The sequence below is a fragment of the Pteronotus mesoamericanus genome, unplaced genomic scaffold (assembly GCF_021234165.1).
Source record: "Pteronotus mesoamericanus isolate MK-2021 breed Mesoamerican mustached bat unplaced genomic scaffold, CSHL_Meso_final contig_263, whole genome shotgun sequence".
Taxonomy (NCBI): Eukaryota; Metazoa; Chordata; class Mammalia; order Chiroptera; family Mormoopidae; genus Pteronotus; species Pteronotus mesoamericanus.
In genome coordinates, this window is record NW_026555112.1 from 12,171,587 (window position 1) to 12,187,968 (window position 16,382).

General features: G+C 41.0%; 1 protein-coding gene across 1 annotated transcript in view; it reads left to right on the forward strand.

The window, feature by feature from the left end:
- The window catches only part of CCDC38 (coiled-coil domain containing 38), a 38,011-nt gene that overhangs the window by 9,856 nt on the left and 11,773 nt on the right, over window positions 1-16,382 (forward strand). The window contains exons 5-10 of the mRNA XM_054574505.1: window positions 2,359-2,423; window positions 4,426-4,589; window positions 4,705-4,785; window positions 7,261-7,424; window positions 10,402-10,507; window positions 15,964-16,021. Of these exons, the coding sequence (XP_054430480.1) occupies window positions 2,359-2,423; window positions 4,426-4,589; window positions 4,705-4,785; window positions 7,261-7,424; window positions 10,402-10,507; window positions 15,964-16,021 (638 nt within the window). The remainder of the gene's footprint in view (window positions 1-2,358; window positions 2,424-4,425; window positions 4,590-4,704; window positions 4,786-7,260; window positions 7,425-10,401; window positions 10,508-15,963; window positions 16,022-16,382) is intronic.

Here is a 16,382-nt window from a genome sequence, read left to right on the forward strand (position 1 = left end):
TCCCTTCCCCTCTCTCTAAAATCAATTAAAAATTTAAGAAAACAATGCCATGAGAATGCAATCTGCCAGATCTATTATGCGTGAAATTCTACAGGAACATTGACCTGGTTTCTTAAACAAGCAAAAGGCATGGAAGAAAGAGTGGTGTGTGGAGAGAGGGGGGTGGCTGTTAGAGATTTAAAAAACAGATTTCAGGAGTCATACCAACCAAATTGATCTTTGTTTAAATTTTATTGTTTTTTTTAATTCTAAATAGGTTTGGGGTTTTTTTTTTGAGACAGCTGGAAAAATTTGAACCCAGACTTGGAATATGATACTAAGAAATTGTTAATTTTGTTTGGGATGCTAGTAGTATGGTTATGTTTGAAAAATTTTTATATATTAGAGTTACATACTGAATCATTTATGAATGAAATAATGTCTTGGATTTGCTTTAAAAAATTACAGTGAGGAGAAAAAAATTGGGGTGGCAACCAATGAAACAAGACTGGTAAAATGTTGATAGCTTTGACGTTGGTGATAAACACATGGTGGTTCATTAGATGACTCTGCTTTTATGACTGTTGATGATTTCTATAGCAAAAAGTCTTTTTAAGATATTTGAAAAGAAACTGTGCTAACTAGCTCTTTGTTACCTTCACGTACGTTATTTTCTTTAATCCTCAACAAAATGCTGTTAGGTGTTTTTGTCTCCTCTTTATCTGAGGAAAATGGCTTAGTCACACTGAGTTTCTTATTCAAAGCCAGAAGTGCATACAGAATTTAAACCAATGCCTGTGTGATTGCAAAGCTGCTTGTTTGTTCCCCATCCTCACAGAACTATTTATTAATGATGATGATAATCATTATTATCATTATTATTGAAAAATAAGTGATTATTCATTCCAATTGTATTTTTGAAATAATGATAGCTAACAATCATTAAGAAATGACTCTGTGTTCTATAATATGTTCCCTGGCTTCCTTTTGCCAGGCCACTGTAAGGCAGAGAGTAATGGTAATATATCCACTTAGAGTACATTATGGTGTGGTAATAAACCAGCCCTAAATTTCAGTGGCTTACAACAGAGCTTTATTCCTCACTCACTTTTTAACTTTGGTGCTTTTCACTGAGTCCTGTACTGAAGGAGCAGCTGCTGTCTGGACGTTGCTTGAGTCAGGGCAAGAGGGAGACGCTTCCGCTTGGGAGAAACATAGGTCAAGTCTACTCCCATCCCATGGGCTACACCAAGTTAGTGGGCAAGCCTGGCACCGATGGAGTGGGGGCAGGGGTGGGGGGAAGGAGGTGATCTCAAAGAGAGAGGCAGCGAATATTTTTGAACCATAATATAACCTATCACAATTAGCATCCTATTTTACTGAGGCTTGAAGGGGGGGAAGTCATTAACTCACGATCCCACAGCGAGTGCGACGTGGAGGCAGAGCACACGCCCAGGGAGACTGTGGACTTCCTCCTGCAGCCAGGCTCACTGGTTATCTGGGAAATGCTATCTTCGCTCTACTTCTATTTACATTTTTATAAAAGATTTAATTTATTTACTTATTTTTAGAGACAGGGGAGGGAGGGAGAAAGAGAGGGAGAAAAACATCAATGTGTGGTTGCCTCTTGTGCACTCCCCACCAGGGACCTGGCCTGGAACCCAGGCATGTGTCCTGACTGGGAATTGAACCCACAGCCCTTTGGTTCACAGGCCTGCACTCAGTCCATGGAGCTACACCAGCCAGGGCTCAACATTTTTATTAAAAGATTTTATTTGATATCACATTCTGCTGGTTTTTCATGAGGCAAACATTATTGAAATATAGCCTACACATTGTATAATTTTTCAAGAACAAAGAAAGCTTGAAAGGTAACTTTGGTATTTTCTGTTGCTAAATGATAATCTGGTTATCATCTTTCCCTTTCCTGCCATAAACTTGGTTTGTAATCCCTAAACATATTTTACCTAAAGACTTCAGTTTTATGTCTGGAATGGCCAAAAGGTTAAGACTTAAAACAGCTGAGTAGTATTTAGCACACGCTTGGGGGTCCCATGCCTCCTCCTTCCACGGGTCAGCTGTGCAACCTTGGAGGAGCATCTTGACATCTCTGAGCTTCAGACCTTCACACACAGGAGGGGGATAGTAATAAGTACCCCACTGGGGTTACTGGTTAGGCTTAAATAAAACAATGTTTTCAAGTGTCTAATAAAATTCCTGGAATATTATGGACACAAAATAAATGGTAGTTACTCTAATTAAATTAGTTTTTAAGTCCAGACACATACTGAATGCAATACTTTAATTACATAGTTTTTATTTTATACATCTTTGAGGGATAATGAACTAAACCAAAGTCAATGTCAATTTTCCTTGAAGGTGCAGATGCAAAAAGAACTGTCCATGAATTTATTAGTGACCAGAGAGACAGGTTCCGGCTCGAGGTAGTAAAAATCATTTTTCTCCCATTAGTCAAATATAAGACTTCTAGCATAGCATTGCCAAATTTTCACCTTGACATTTTATTTTTCCATTATGTGCCCAAATCTATCATCTTCCCTATTCTCTTCTAAATCCACTTCAACCAGGCTTTGGTCCTCATCATTCCACCAGAACTACTTTTGCTGAATTAGGATGGTCACTTCACAGGCTTCCTTTTACTCATCTTCCAGCAGCAGCTGGTCTGTTGGCTCACTTCCTCTTTCTGGAAATGCTTTGTTCAGCTGGTTTCCGGGACCCACTCTCTCCTAGTTCTTCCACATCACTGGCTGCTCACTCCCTTACACTTTTCTCTTCTTGTTCCTCTCCTCCTTGATCTCCAAATGCTGGAATGCCCCAGGGCTCACTCCTCTCCCACCCTCCATCTGTGCCCCTCCAGGCCCATGGATTTATTCTACTTCCATATTAACAATTTCCCAATTTACTTCTCTAGCCTGACCTTCTTCCCTGAACTCCAGACTCACACATGCAACTGTAGTTCTTAATATCTCCCCTTAGAGGCTCAACAGGCATCTTGGGCGTCACATTTCTAAAACTTGGCCCCTGTTACACTCTCCCCGACCCCTGAGAATCTGCATGTCATGGAGTGCTCCCTATCTCAGTTAACCGCAATTCCGTTTTTCCAGTTGTTTAGGCCAACAATATTGGGGTTATCCTCCACTCCGCCTCCTTACAACCAATATCCAAATATACTTTCACATATTTTTTCCAAATATATCCATAATCACACTACTTTTCATGACTGCCACTGCTGCCACTCAAAGTCCATGTCACCGACAGCTCCATCTGTTCTCCACACAGCATTGGGAGTCTATTCCCACCCGTGCCCCCCTCTGCTGAAGACCATCGGTGACTTACCTGGTGCCCGCTCGCTCTCTCTCACGTTCCTACCACTCTTCCCTTTGCTCCATCTGCTCCAGACACACTGGCCACCCTGCCGTTCCTGGGACTGTCCACTGTGCCGTTGCCTCGGAGACTGTGCACAGAGGCTCTCCCTTCTGGGAGGAATATTCCTTCCTCAGATTTGCCCCCTACTTCCTCCAACCAGTCTCTGTTTCATCTGCACCACAGCAGGGAGGCTTTCCTTGGCTGTATGTAATGGCAACCCTTGTCCTTACCCACTGGACTCAGCCCCCTTTATAAGACCCCTCCCTCTACCAGAATGTATACCTCATAAAAACGATTTTGCTTATTTCCTTCGCTTTACTAACACCACTTAAAACAGTTCTGGCACTCAATAGTCACTGGATAAATTCTTGGTGAGTAAGGTGATCGACGAAATACGGTTTTTGTTATAAACTTAGAGTATCTAATTATTGGCTGTGTTTCTTTAAAGTTATCTCATTGACGTAGTTTTACTTAATGTGTATTTTAATGTATGTGGCTTTATTTATAGCTTATTTTCCATGCATGGCATTAAAACCCCATGTGGCTTCTCGTCTTCTGTACTAAAAAAATAGAAGCTGACGTCCAGGTTGGATTTGGGGCTCTCCGAGGCCACGTGCCGCCGCCGGGCTGCCTGCAGCCAGCCTCTCCCTCTGTGCTTCCTGCGGCAGGGCCTCCGAGGCTGCAGGCAGCCGCGTTTCCCAGCGCTCAGAAAGCACGGGAGGGACGCCGAGGGCGGCCGCAGGTGGGCCTGCTCTTCGGAGCAACATGCGGCTATTTTTCATTTGTGGGCCCAGCCATTTTGGAAGGCTATTGAGCCTCTTCATAAAAGTGAAAGAGAGGAATTGATCTCCCTTCTAATTGTCTCCCAAATAAAAATCCTTCAGGAAATAACGGCCATAGCCCCCAGATTTGGGCATACCATTCTTTCTGATACATAGAGTGTAAGTGTAAATGACCACTTACAACGCAAGTTATTTTCCCCTTTATTATGCAACTGTTGAAATGTGCTAGACATGTGGAATAATGTTCTTGAGCTACTTCTGTTTTCAATGTTCCTAGTATGCTCTGTCAACCAAAAGGAATACAATCACAAAGTTTGATAAACACATGGAGACAGAGGAACAGCAGGTCCTAAAAGCAGAAACAAAGCTCCAGGAAGATGCGGTGGCCTTCGAAGAGTTCCTGCGAGAAAATGACCAGCGATCTGTAGATGCCCTTAAAATGTTCGTTTTTTTCCTCTGTAGCCAAATCGCTTTTTACCTCCGTCTTCCTTCTTTTTATTTTCTCGGAACACAACACAACACAACACAAAACAAACAAATCTCTGTTACTTTTCAGTGCAGCACAAGAGACTATAAACAAGCTCCAAATGACGGCTGAGCTGAAGAAAGCGAGTATGGAGGTGCAGGCAGTGAAAAGGTGAGTCTGGGCCGCTGTCCTTGTCTCATCAAGTGCCCACGCCCCATTAAGTCCTGTTTGTGCTTAGCAAGACCTAAGTGGGAAAAATCCGCATCAGGGGACGATTTCATAAGTATGACCACATTTTTAAAATGAGTAACCTGTTGCTCAAGTGTCGTCTCTGACTGGGCATCAGGGCAGTACAGTGATCTCTGGGCTGAAACGTTTCTCTAACTTGTCACTATAGAAACCAAGAAATTTAGTTGAAAAGAAGAGAACCAATATTAGGAGTAAACACATTGTTTTCTCAGTGTCCTTTTTCTTTCACTCTAAGGCACACTTCTTCCCACATTTTAACATCTCTGCAGTAGGGATTCCTTTTACAATTATCTTGCAATTATAATTGGCAGTATTTTTTATATTTATCCTTACATTTAGATGAGCCTAGCATTAATATTAAAAATGGATCTATAATGACAAAAATAAAGAAACAGGCGTTGAGATAAAATTTTTGTACCACTTGCCACTTTTTTTTCCTCCCCAAACCTGGACATTTTCTTCTACGGTCAAATGTATCTCACTTGATCTCATTTTAAATATCTAAAACTTAAATATCTAAAACTGCTGTCCTCGTCCTTGGACAGCGATTTTATGATCCAGGAGACTCTGGTTTTGGTATCAAAGCATGCTAAAACTTATTCTTTCTTTTTGAGGACTCAATGTTTAGTGTTGCTCTAAAACCAAGTCCTAGACTTAGACTTACCCCCTTGACTTTTGGGGGAAGAGGACAAGGGCTTGTCTACAATGCAACAAATGAACTGGAGGGCGGTTTCTCTGAAACCAGTTGTTACAAACAAAATGTGTGTTTCAAGGCCGTTCTGGCTATGGCAGGCTCTCCTATGTTAGGAGCCATGTCGAAGGCGCTCCACGGTGGAGCATTCCCTTCCCTCCTTCACTCCACAATGTAACGAGAAGTTTCTGTCTCCTTATGGAACTAGGGCAGCAGCCTCTGTGTTTGAATAAAGTGTTGCATTTATGCACAGTGGCCACCCAGTTAAACGCTCCAGACAGCCTTCCTGAAGAGAACTCGCAGATTGTTTTTGTGTCTCATATTCTCAGCAAGGTGCAGGAGGTCATGGAAAAGCAAGCTGGAAACAGAGCAAGGGATGCAGGCGCCCGTCTCCATTGCCTTCCTTCCTCTTTACGGCCTCCCTGGTCCTCCGCTGCAGGGAGGGCTGGAAACCTGTGTACGAGGGAAAGGGGGCGGGTTCTGACGCTTTTGCTTGGAAGCTGCGCAATTCTAGCCATTTTAACCCCGTTCTCAGTAGCACACCTGGGAAGCTTTCCATCTAAAAAAGTAAGTGATGGTTCAATGAGGGGCTCCCAACATCTCGCAACTGGTGATCTGTGAGCTCCTTTAGATATTTAAAGTTAGATCAGGTGAGGTACACTGGACCGTGGAAGAAAACATGTCGTTTGACTCTTCAATATCGCTCACACACGGGGGCTTCAGGAAGGCTCTGGCTGGAAGCAGTACTGAAGCTGAAGATATTGATACAGGAGGAATGTTGATAAGGCTATCGAAGAAGGTGTGTTTAAGGAAGACTTTGAAGGATAAGGGTGAAGTTTGCTTTCGTGAGGGCCTTCGTTGTTATTTTCAACAATCCTTTTGGGTCTGCTTTGAAATATGATTATGGGAAATCCAAGTGAGGCAGGGGGAGGCGCTTTCAGTCCAGGTTTGAGTGGGGCTCTGCCATTTGTCAGACAGATGGCTTTGCAAGTCATTCTTCTTCCAAAAGATAGGAATAATAATGCCTATTTTATTTTGATTTTTTTAAAATTTAATATATCTTTAAAGGATTTTATTTATTTATTTTTAGAGAGAGAGGAAGGGAGGGAAAAAGAGAGGGAGAGAAACATAGATGCATTGCCTCTCACATGCCCCCAACCAGGGACCTGGCCGGCAACCCAGGACTGTGCCCTGACTGGGAATTGAACCAGCAACCTTTTAGTTTGCAGGCCAGCACTCAATCCACTAAGCCACGCCAGCCAGAATGATAATACTTACTTTAATGTGGTGTGCTGAAGATGAAATTATATCTGTAGCATGTCCTGCATATTTCCCAGTATATAGTAGGTGCTATTGAATGTTAGTTTCCTTTCTTCTCAAACAAGTACCATCTTTTGCTACCTTCTAACTTCTCCCTGTGTCTCACACTTAATACAATATTTTCCTCAGAAATAAATAAGTAGAGTCAACTGTCATCAGTCTATCTTAATTGTGCATATCTGGGGCATGTTTATTCCAACAGATTTCCTAGAGGTTATTTCTTTTCATCTCATACCTTATTGATGCCCATATTTTTATGGCCACACTTAGAATTTTTGTTAAATAAATACATAATCAAAAGAATGAATTTTGGAAAACTTTTTTGAAAACAATGAATATGCTTTCACACGGATATATCTAATCATATCTTCATTTCCTTTGAGTAGTGAAATATCAAAAACAGAATTCCTCCTTAGAGAGTACAGGAAATATGGACTTTTTCTGCTGAAATTGTCTCCAAAACATTGGCAAGTCCAGCAAGCACTGAAAAGGGTGCAGGTGTCAAAGAGTAAAGAAAATATGGATGGCACTCTTCCAAAAATATTAACAAGTGAGTCACACATTCTTAATTTCAATTAAGTAAATATCCCTAGTTCTAAACTGTTTGACTTCAATGTTTGTTATATATTAAGTAGTTAATATTTCAAGCAAAACCTGAACAAGGGTTCTCACTGTCTCTGATATTATATATTATTAATTTGGAAACTCAGGTTAATTTCAGTTATAAAGCAATAAAAATATATACATGGGAGCATAGAAAATATATTATTTACAGATGATATGATAGCATACCTAGAACCACCCACCCATAAAGACCTGAAAAATGATTTGAGTAAATGACTACAAAGTGAATTATATTTATTAGCTTAACATATTAACCTAAATAAGCTAACTTTATTAGTTAAAAAACATTCAAGGAAATTAAACCCAAGTAAGCAACAATAACCTTAATTGTGTGACCTGGAGATTTGACAAATAGAGAAAAGCGTCATGTTTTTAGATAGAAAAGGTGACAGTGTGGTGGTCTCTGCCTGAGCAAGATGGCTGTTGCCGCATGGGGATGGGTCAGCACCAGGATCCCGCCGGCTGCTCTCTCAGTTCTCTCACCAGGGCCTCCTTCCCAGTCTCTCTGGCGTCTCTAGCCCACTCTGCCCCTGCCTTTGCCGGAGACCAGAATCAGCATTTTCATGACCCATCTGTCCAACTACGGGAACGACCGCCTGGGGTCTTACACATTCGTGCACCTGGCCAACTTCGTACAGAGCTGGACCAACCTGCGCCTGCAGACTCTGCCCCCAGCGCAGCTGGCTCACAAATATTTTGAACTCTTTCTGGATCAAAAAGACCCTCTCTGGCATAATCCCCGTGATGACAAGCGCCACAGAGACATTTGGTCGAAGGAGAAAACCTGTGATCGCTTACTGAAGTTCTTGGTGATAGGGCCCCAGAAAACTGGTGAGAACGCTTTGTGTTCTGATAAACCAACCGGTGTACCCACCTGGTGAATAAAAAACCAGTCCCTGTCAAAAAAAAAAAAAAAAGAGAGAAGAAAAGGTGACATTGTAAAGCTGCCAATTATTCTGAAATTAATGTATAAGTTTTATGGAATTATAATAAAAATGTGACCAAAAATGTGTCAGGGATTTAGGCGTTGGTGTGGGGCAAACTTCACACGATGATTCTGAGGTTCATCTAGAGAAAGAAATACTTTTGAAGGAAGGAGGTAATGACGGGCTACTGTTGCTAACCCTGCAACCAAACCCAGGTTTGGCCGCCTGCTGCAACCGAAGCCAAACTCAAGAGGCGCTGGTGAAAAGGAAAGTGGTTTATTCAAATGCCAGCCACCTCAGAAGATGGGGAACTCTCATCCCAAAGCTGATCTTAACACCTCAGGGCAGGCAGAAGTGTTTATAAGGAGGGAGAGAGAAAGCAGAACAAAGAGATCCCCGGACTGGGGGCTGTGGACCTGCGGGCAGTGTCCTTGCTGGCCCCGGCATGGGTTTTCATGGTCAGCAGCCTTGAGCTGGCCATCGGGTTTTCCCCAGCTGCCTTCCTGTGTCCGAGCCGTTGGTGTTAGCCGGGGCCTCGAGGTGAGACCGCTCCTTGGGTTCTCACAGGAACTGAAACTGCTGAACACTAAAAAGTTCACTAATGAAGTACACTAAAAACTTTTAATATGCAAGCTCTAGTTTTGAGAGAAAAATCATGTTAGAGTAACAAGCTGAGTTTAACGTTGACTAAGATCCGTATGGGTAGATTTATATAGTATAGTGCATTCATTCCTTGTTACAATCCTTTAAGATAGAGAACATACTATCACAGAGTCTCAGGAATTGAAACAGTATGGTAATGGTGTTCGGAAGTCGACTCATTGAACTGGAAATAGATCCTATTATATTTAAGAATTTAGTAAGTGATCAAAGTGGGGTCACAAGGGAAGACTTCTGCTTCTAGTAACTTTGGGGTAACAAGAACCAGACACCTTCCTACCTGAAAAATCTGAAAAACATGAAGCAACAGTTTTCAGACGCTGGGCACGAGGAGTGATGCAAAGTAACTCCTCGGAGAGGAAACACAGGGGGATGAGCCCCACGATGGCCTCTGCGTCCCACCGGGGGAGAGTTTCCCGGATGCAGCTGAGGAAGCGGGAGCCCAGGGGGGCCCAGCAGCCCCCGTGAATTGAAAAGAGAGAGCAGGTGCAGAGAGGGCACAGTGGCTGGAGCTCCTAGAGCAGAGCGCTGAAGAGGAGAGGGCTTTTCAGAAACTTCTGCAGACCTGCAAAGTCGTCGCCTGAGAGCTGGTTCTGAGACTCTGGGGTAAGAACATTCACCTCACAGAAATCAGTCAACTACAAATCAGGGAGAATTTTCTTCCAGAGAGCTGGTCGTTAAACACTTACTCGCACACCACAGATGGCTGCCCTGCCCAGTTCCCCTGTGTCTTTCACTGTGCTGAGTGGGGTTCAATTGGATCAATGTGTATGAAATATGGAGCGAGCAGAGTGCTGATGTCTGACAAAAGAAAAAACAAATGGAAAGGAAAAGTGAGAAGTATTCACCTCTAACAGCTTAAGATTCAGCGCTCCCAGACTGGCCATCTAACTGGAGGACGCTCAGAAAGCAACGAGTCGCTCATCCCAGAGGAGTGAGTGGAACACTGGGCACAAGGGGTCTCTATTTCCCACATCTGGCTGTCGTACCCTCTAAAATCCCAGTGACCCGATGGCCAGCTCAAGGCTGCTGACCATGAAAACCCATGCCGGGACCAGCAAGGACACTGGGATTTTAGAGGTTACGACAGCCAGATGTGGGAAATAGAGACCCCTCGTGCCCTGGAGATCAGTCCTAATCCATTCCGCCTGCTCCAGAGACCAGCCCTTGCCTTCTATTTCTCACATTTGCTGGTCATGATGGTCCCATCTTATATTTCTGTTCTGGGAAGTTTTTACAGTAACTGCCTCTTCACTCAGACAATGCTCTCCTTCTCAGAAGTGTTCTCTTCCCACTCTCTTTATTTTCCATTTCCAGAATTAAATGCAAGGAAAGAAGAAACCAGTACTGAGGACCTCAGGAAGCTGTCATTTTCAGATGACTATTCTGTGGCCACAAGTAACCAAGGTAGCACAAGAGATTTGTGACTTCACTCACAGGAGTAAAACCAGAGCAGGCGCCCTTCTCAACGTGCAGGTGGTGGACCTGTCAGCTAATGTGGGAAAGAGGGCGGGAGAGTAAGGCCTGCTGTGGTTTCAAGGCAGAGTAGCAGGAAGAGTGACTGGAAGTGACGACAGCGCGGGTGTGAGGAAAGGATCTGGGGACACCTGGGAGCCAGGGGACCATTTTCACCCCCAGCTCAGTGTCAGGTCAGGATCAGGCACAGACATTGCTGGGTGGAGACCACGTGCGTGGAGGTGTGGGAGGACCAAGCACATGGGCAACTTGCATGTGGCAACAGGAGGCTTCCCCATAAGATGGCAGTGTTCATCGTTTTTCTCCAATTAAAAAAAAATAAATCTGTGATTAGGAATATATATGATTTCATAAATCATATATATCATAAAAGTTATGGCTTTTATTTCACAGTTTATGTCCCTGATTTGTGACATGTATCTTTTTTAACAAATGCTCCCCGCAACACCAGTGTGCCTTTGATTTTATTCTTAGGCTTGTAACCCAACTTAAGTAGAATAAAAGAGCCCCATTTTCTATATGATTATAATTCTAATACTTTTTTTAAAGCAATGGGTGTATCTATGCAGAACAATGAATATCTTGCACCAAATAACAAGGATTAATTTCTAATTATATGTTATTTCTTTTCACCTCCACCATGACCAATGGCATGGACTTCGCCTGGACCTTTTGAACAGGAAAGCCACGCAAGAAGTCCACTCGCACCTTAGAGAATAACAAGTCTTCCTTATCAAAGTAGAGTACATACTTGAACTCTCTTGGAAACAATGTTTTTGAGCAAATATCTCTTTTAGGCTTTCTTCAACATACAGACCACGTAGCCACACCCACTGTAAGATACTGGAGGTAGTAGTTGCCATTTCTGTGTGCTCTCGAGCGGACTGAGCTTTTGCAGGCTTTCCTGCAGTCTTTGAGAAGTGCCTACAACTGGTATTTGCAGAAACTTCCTGCCCCTTGCTTCTTGGGTCTTTGCCTCTCAGGGTCTACTGCTCAATTGTTTATTAAGTTACTCTGCTGGTCGGTGTATTTGCAACTCACTTTGTCATTCAAAAATTGCCTCAGTAGGACCATAAAGCATTATTGTTTGTTTTAACCCTTCCTATCCCTAGGGAGTTTTAAGAAAATATATTGATGCCCAGGTTGGGTACACTGGCCACAAGGAAAGGCTCTGGGCCAGCACCACAGAACACATGACAATTATACGTAACAAAAGTCAACGCAGACAGACACTGTGCTCTGAATTCCAGGGGCACTGCGGCAGTTAGCAGTCACTGGCTTTGTTTTGTTTTGAATTAAATGTTTATTTTGAAGTAATTGTAGATTCACATGGATTTGTAAGAATTAACACAGAGAGATCCCATGTACCCTTTACCCAGATTCCCCCAATGGCAACATCTTGCCATTGTAATGGTGTTGAACATCTTTTCATGTGCTTGTTCACATCTTTAGAGCCTCTTAGGTAAAATATATATTCATGCCTTCTGCTTATTTTCTAACTGGACTGTAATGCAATACCCCAGCCGGGATATTGGCATTCCCACAGTCAACGTACAGTCAAATACAGAACATGCTCCAAGGATTCTTCGTGTTGCCCTTTATAGTCATATCCACTTCACTCTCTCCACCCTGAGCCCCTGACAACCACTAAACTGTTCTCCATTTCTGATATTTATCATTTCAAGAATGTTCTATAAATGGAATCACACAGTATGTAACTTTTGGGGACTGGATGTTTTACTACACATAATTCTCTGAGTATTGATCCAAGCTGTTGGATTCATCAATAGTTTGTTCCTTTTTATCGCTGAGTAGTATTCTATGGTATGGATGCACTATAATTTAATTGTTCACTCATTGAAAAACATCCAAATTGTTTCCAATTTGGCACTATAGTGAATAAAATTGCTATACAACCTTTTGTGTGACATAATTTTTTCTTTCTCTGGGATAAAATACCTAGAATGCAACTGCTGAGCCAGCTTAGTTTTTAAAGAAACTGCCAGATTGTTTCCCAGAGTGGCTATACCATTTTACATTCCCACCAGCACTCTATGAGGGACCCATTTCTTTACTTCCTCACCAATATTTGGTATTTTCACTACTTTGCTATTTTAGATATTTTGATAGATGTGTATATCTATCTTATTCTGCTTTTAATTTGCATTTCTGTAGTAGCTAATGGTGTTGAACATCTTTTCGTGTGCTTGCTCACATCTTTATAGCCTCTTAGGTAAAATATATATTCATGTCTTTTGCTTATTTTCTAACTGGACTGTTTAACTGTTGGATTTTGAGAGTTCTTTATATATTTAGATACTAGTACTTCGTGACTTTGTGGTTTGCAAATATGTTCTCTCAGTCTGTAGACCGTCCTTTCATCCTTTTAAGAGGGTCTTTCATAGAGCAAAACTTTTAAATTTGGATGAAGTCCAATTTGTCAATTTTTTCTTTTATAAATCATGCGCTATATGTCAGGCCTAAAACTCTGCCTAGCCCTAGATTCCAAAGATTTTTTTCAGGTTTTTTTATAAAACTTTTATATCTAAGTCTGTGATCCATTTTGCGTTATTTTTTGTACAAGGTATGAAGTTTCGATTGAGTTGGTTTTTTGTTGTTGTTGTTGCTTGTGGATGTCAATTGCCCTGTCACCTTTGTTGAAATGGCTTCTCCACTGAATTGCTTTGGCACCTATGTCAAAAATCAGCTAGGCATATTTGTTTGGGTTTATTTCTGTATTTTCTATTCTGTTTCATTGACCTCTACTGATACCACATGGTCCTGACTACTATAGCTATTACTCTTGATATTAGGTAGACTGATTTTTCTTTCTTTGTTTCTCAGAGAGGAAGGGAGGAACAGAGGGAGAGGAACATCAATGTGTAGTTGCGTCTCATGCGCCCTCTACTGGGGACCTAGCCTGCAAACCAGGCATGTGCCCTAGACAGGGAATCAAACTGGGACCCTTTGGTTCGCATGCCAGCACTCAATCCACTGAACCACACCAGCCAGGGCTGACTCTTCTTACTTTATTTCCCTTTTTCAAAATTATGTTAACTATTCTAGTTCCTTTGTCTTTCCATATGCATTTTAGAATAATCTTGTCTATACCTACAAAAAAATCCTGCTGGAATTATGATAGGAATTACGTTAAATCTCATTATAGGTTGAATTATGTCTCCCCAAAAGATATGTTACTGTCTTAACCCATGGGATCTATGAATGTGACCTGGTTTGGAAACAAGACCTTTATAAACATTCAAGTTAAGATGAGGTCATTAAAGTGGACCCTTAACCCAATATGACTCTTGTTCTTATATGAGGAGAAGAGACACAGTGACACAGGAAGAACACCACGTGGATACAGTTTGGAATGAGTCTTCTACAAGCCAAGTAATGCCAAGGATGACTGGCAACACAAGAAGCTAAGAGAAAGGCTGGAACACATTCTTTCCTGGAGTTTTCAGAGAGAGCAAGGCCTTGCTGACACCTTGACTTTTGACTTCTAGCACCCAGAACTATGAAAGAATATATTTCTGTTGTTTTATGCCACCTCCTTTGTGGTGCTTTGTTACAGCAGCCCTAGGAAACTAATACAACCCTCTAATCGACTTGGAGAGAACTGATGTTTTCACTATTACCTTTTCAACCATGAACATATGTTTGCCTCTCCATGTACTTACATCTTTTCAATTCTTTCATCAACTTCGCAGTTTTCATTGTATATGTCTTCTGTGTATTTTGTTTAATTTACACTTAATATTTCTCTATTTTTTATTTTGGAGCAATTGTAAATGATACTGTTTTTTATTTCAATGTCTTTATGTTCATTGCTAGTATATAGAAATACAATTGTTGAATTTTTATCTGTTATACTCTCACCTTGCTGAACTCAATTATTAGTTTTAGAAATTTTGTTTTCGTTCTTTTGGGTTTTTTTGTTTTTTGGGGTTTTTTTGTTTTTTTTTTAAATTTCCTTTGGATTTTCTATGTAGACCGCCATGCTACCTGCAAAGTTTTATTTCTTCCGTTATGATCTGTATGCATTTATTTCCTTTTCTTGCCTTATTGTATGGGTAGAACTTCTGTGTTGAATAAGAGTAGTGGAAGCAAGCACCCCTGCCTATTCCCAGTCTTCAGATGATTCAGGTTATCATCATTCAGTGGAAAGTTAGATGTAGGATTTTTGTAGATTCAGATTATCAGGTTGAAGAAGGCTTCTCTATACTGATTTTTCTGAATGTTGAATTTTGCCAAATGCCTTTTCTGCACCCTATTGATACACATGGTAATATGCAAACACTACATTCACTTCCTCACAAAGCTCATCACTTTCAAGGTTCCTTTTATTCACTCAACAAATACATATTGAGAAGAGAAGGGAAGACAGTAGTATCATATACTTTCTCAGAGGATGTTTCCCAAATATTCATGTCTTCCTATGGCCTATTCTTTGTCCACACCTTACTTCCCATTGCTTAAAAGGCAGCTCCAGTTAAGTATTTTGTCCCCTCAAACTCAACATGAACAAAACAACTATTAATCTTCTTATTACATCCTTAAACTGTTTCCCCTCCTGTTAGCGCCACCTCCACTATTTCAGGCTCACAGATTATGAATGTCGGAGTCATCCTTGTCTCTTCTCTTCTGTACCCAGTAGCTCTTTCTATGCTTGGTTTCCAGGATTCCATTCTTTCATGTAACTCTAACTGTCCTCCCTCGCCACACCCACTTACTCACTTTTCCCATCATCACTACCCTCTACTTTAAATAAAGCCCCTGCTTCTTTGTGTTCCAATCATTTTCAATATATCCTTCATAAAGAATTTTCCCAGAGCCTCTTTGCAAGCCACATAATTACTCTTTAAGGATGTATCTTATCACCCATCCCCTGGCTAACATTTACTCATTGGAAAATATTTTAAAAAATAAAATGTGCTCTTACAAGAAACAAGTATTGTATTACTCCAGGTACAAGCTTTGTTTTGAGCACTAGGGCACATGCGGTTTTTCAAGAAGACTGCATTAAAACAGACAAAATGGATGTGGCTATATAGGCTGCCATGTGTTTCTTTTTAGAAAATTATCTTATTCTATTGATGCTCCTAAAATAATGGGAATGGCGTGGTATAGCCCTACCCATACTGGGTCTCATTGTTTGCATATGTCTCATTGTTTGCATATGTCACCCTCATCTGGGTGAGTCTAATTTTCTTTTACATATTCATGGAATCCATTGATTCCTGAAATACGCAGTTCCTTAAAAGGCTAAAGAGGCTATTGAAAAAAACTATGTTATAGTTAGTGTCCAAAGAAAATTTAGAAGTGAAAGCAAATATAGAAGTTTCAGAAGTTTAGAAGTTTCAGAAATCAGGCATTTTCTTTTTCTTTTCTCTTTTACAGCCGATCGGAAAGTTTAAGTTCACAAGACAGTTTAGATGATGAAATGGGCTATGATCTGGTAATCATGTTATATTTCTCGATTGAAATACTCATTTTTTCTTTTAATATTAAAATTTCCTACTCCAAACATTCCACAACTTTTTAGAAGAAAATATGATTTTGATGTTGTTCTCCAGTTGTATATATAGTTCATCTTTGTCATCAGATATTTTATCAAAAATAAATGTCTATAAGTAGATAATAATTTAGGGGATATATATTATCTACAGTCTTCCTGTAGACAATAGAGTCACTCCCTGACCTGACTGCTTATCATTTTATTGAGGCTTGAGATATATTGAGTAGCTGAACTGTAAGATAAATTTACCTTCAACAGAACAGCCCTTCCTGGCTACAAGAGTGTCTTTGAGCTAACCCCA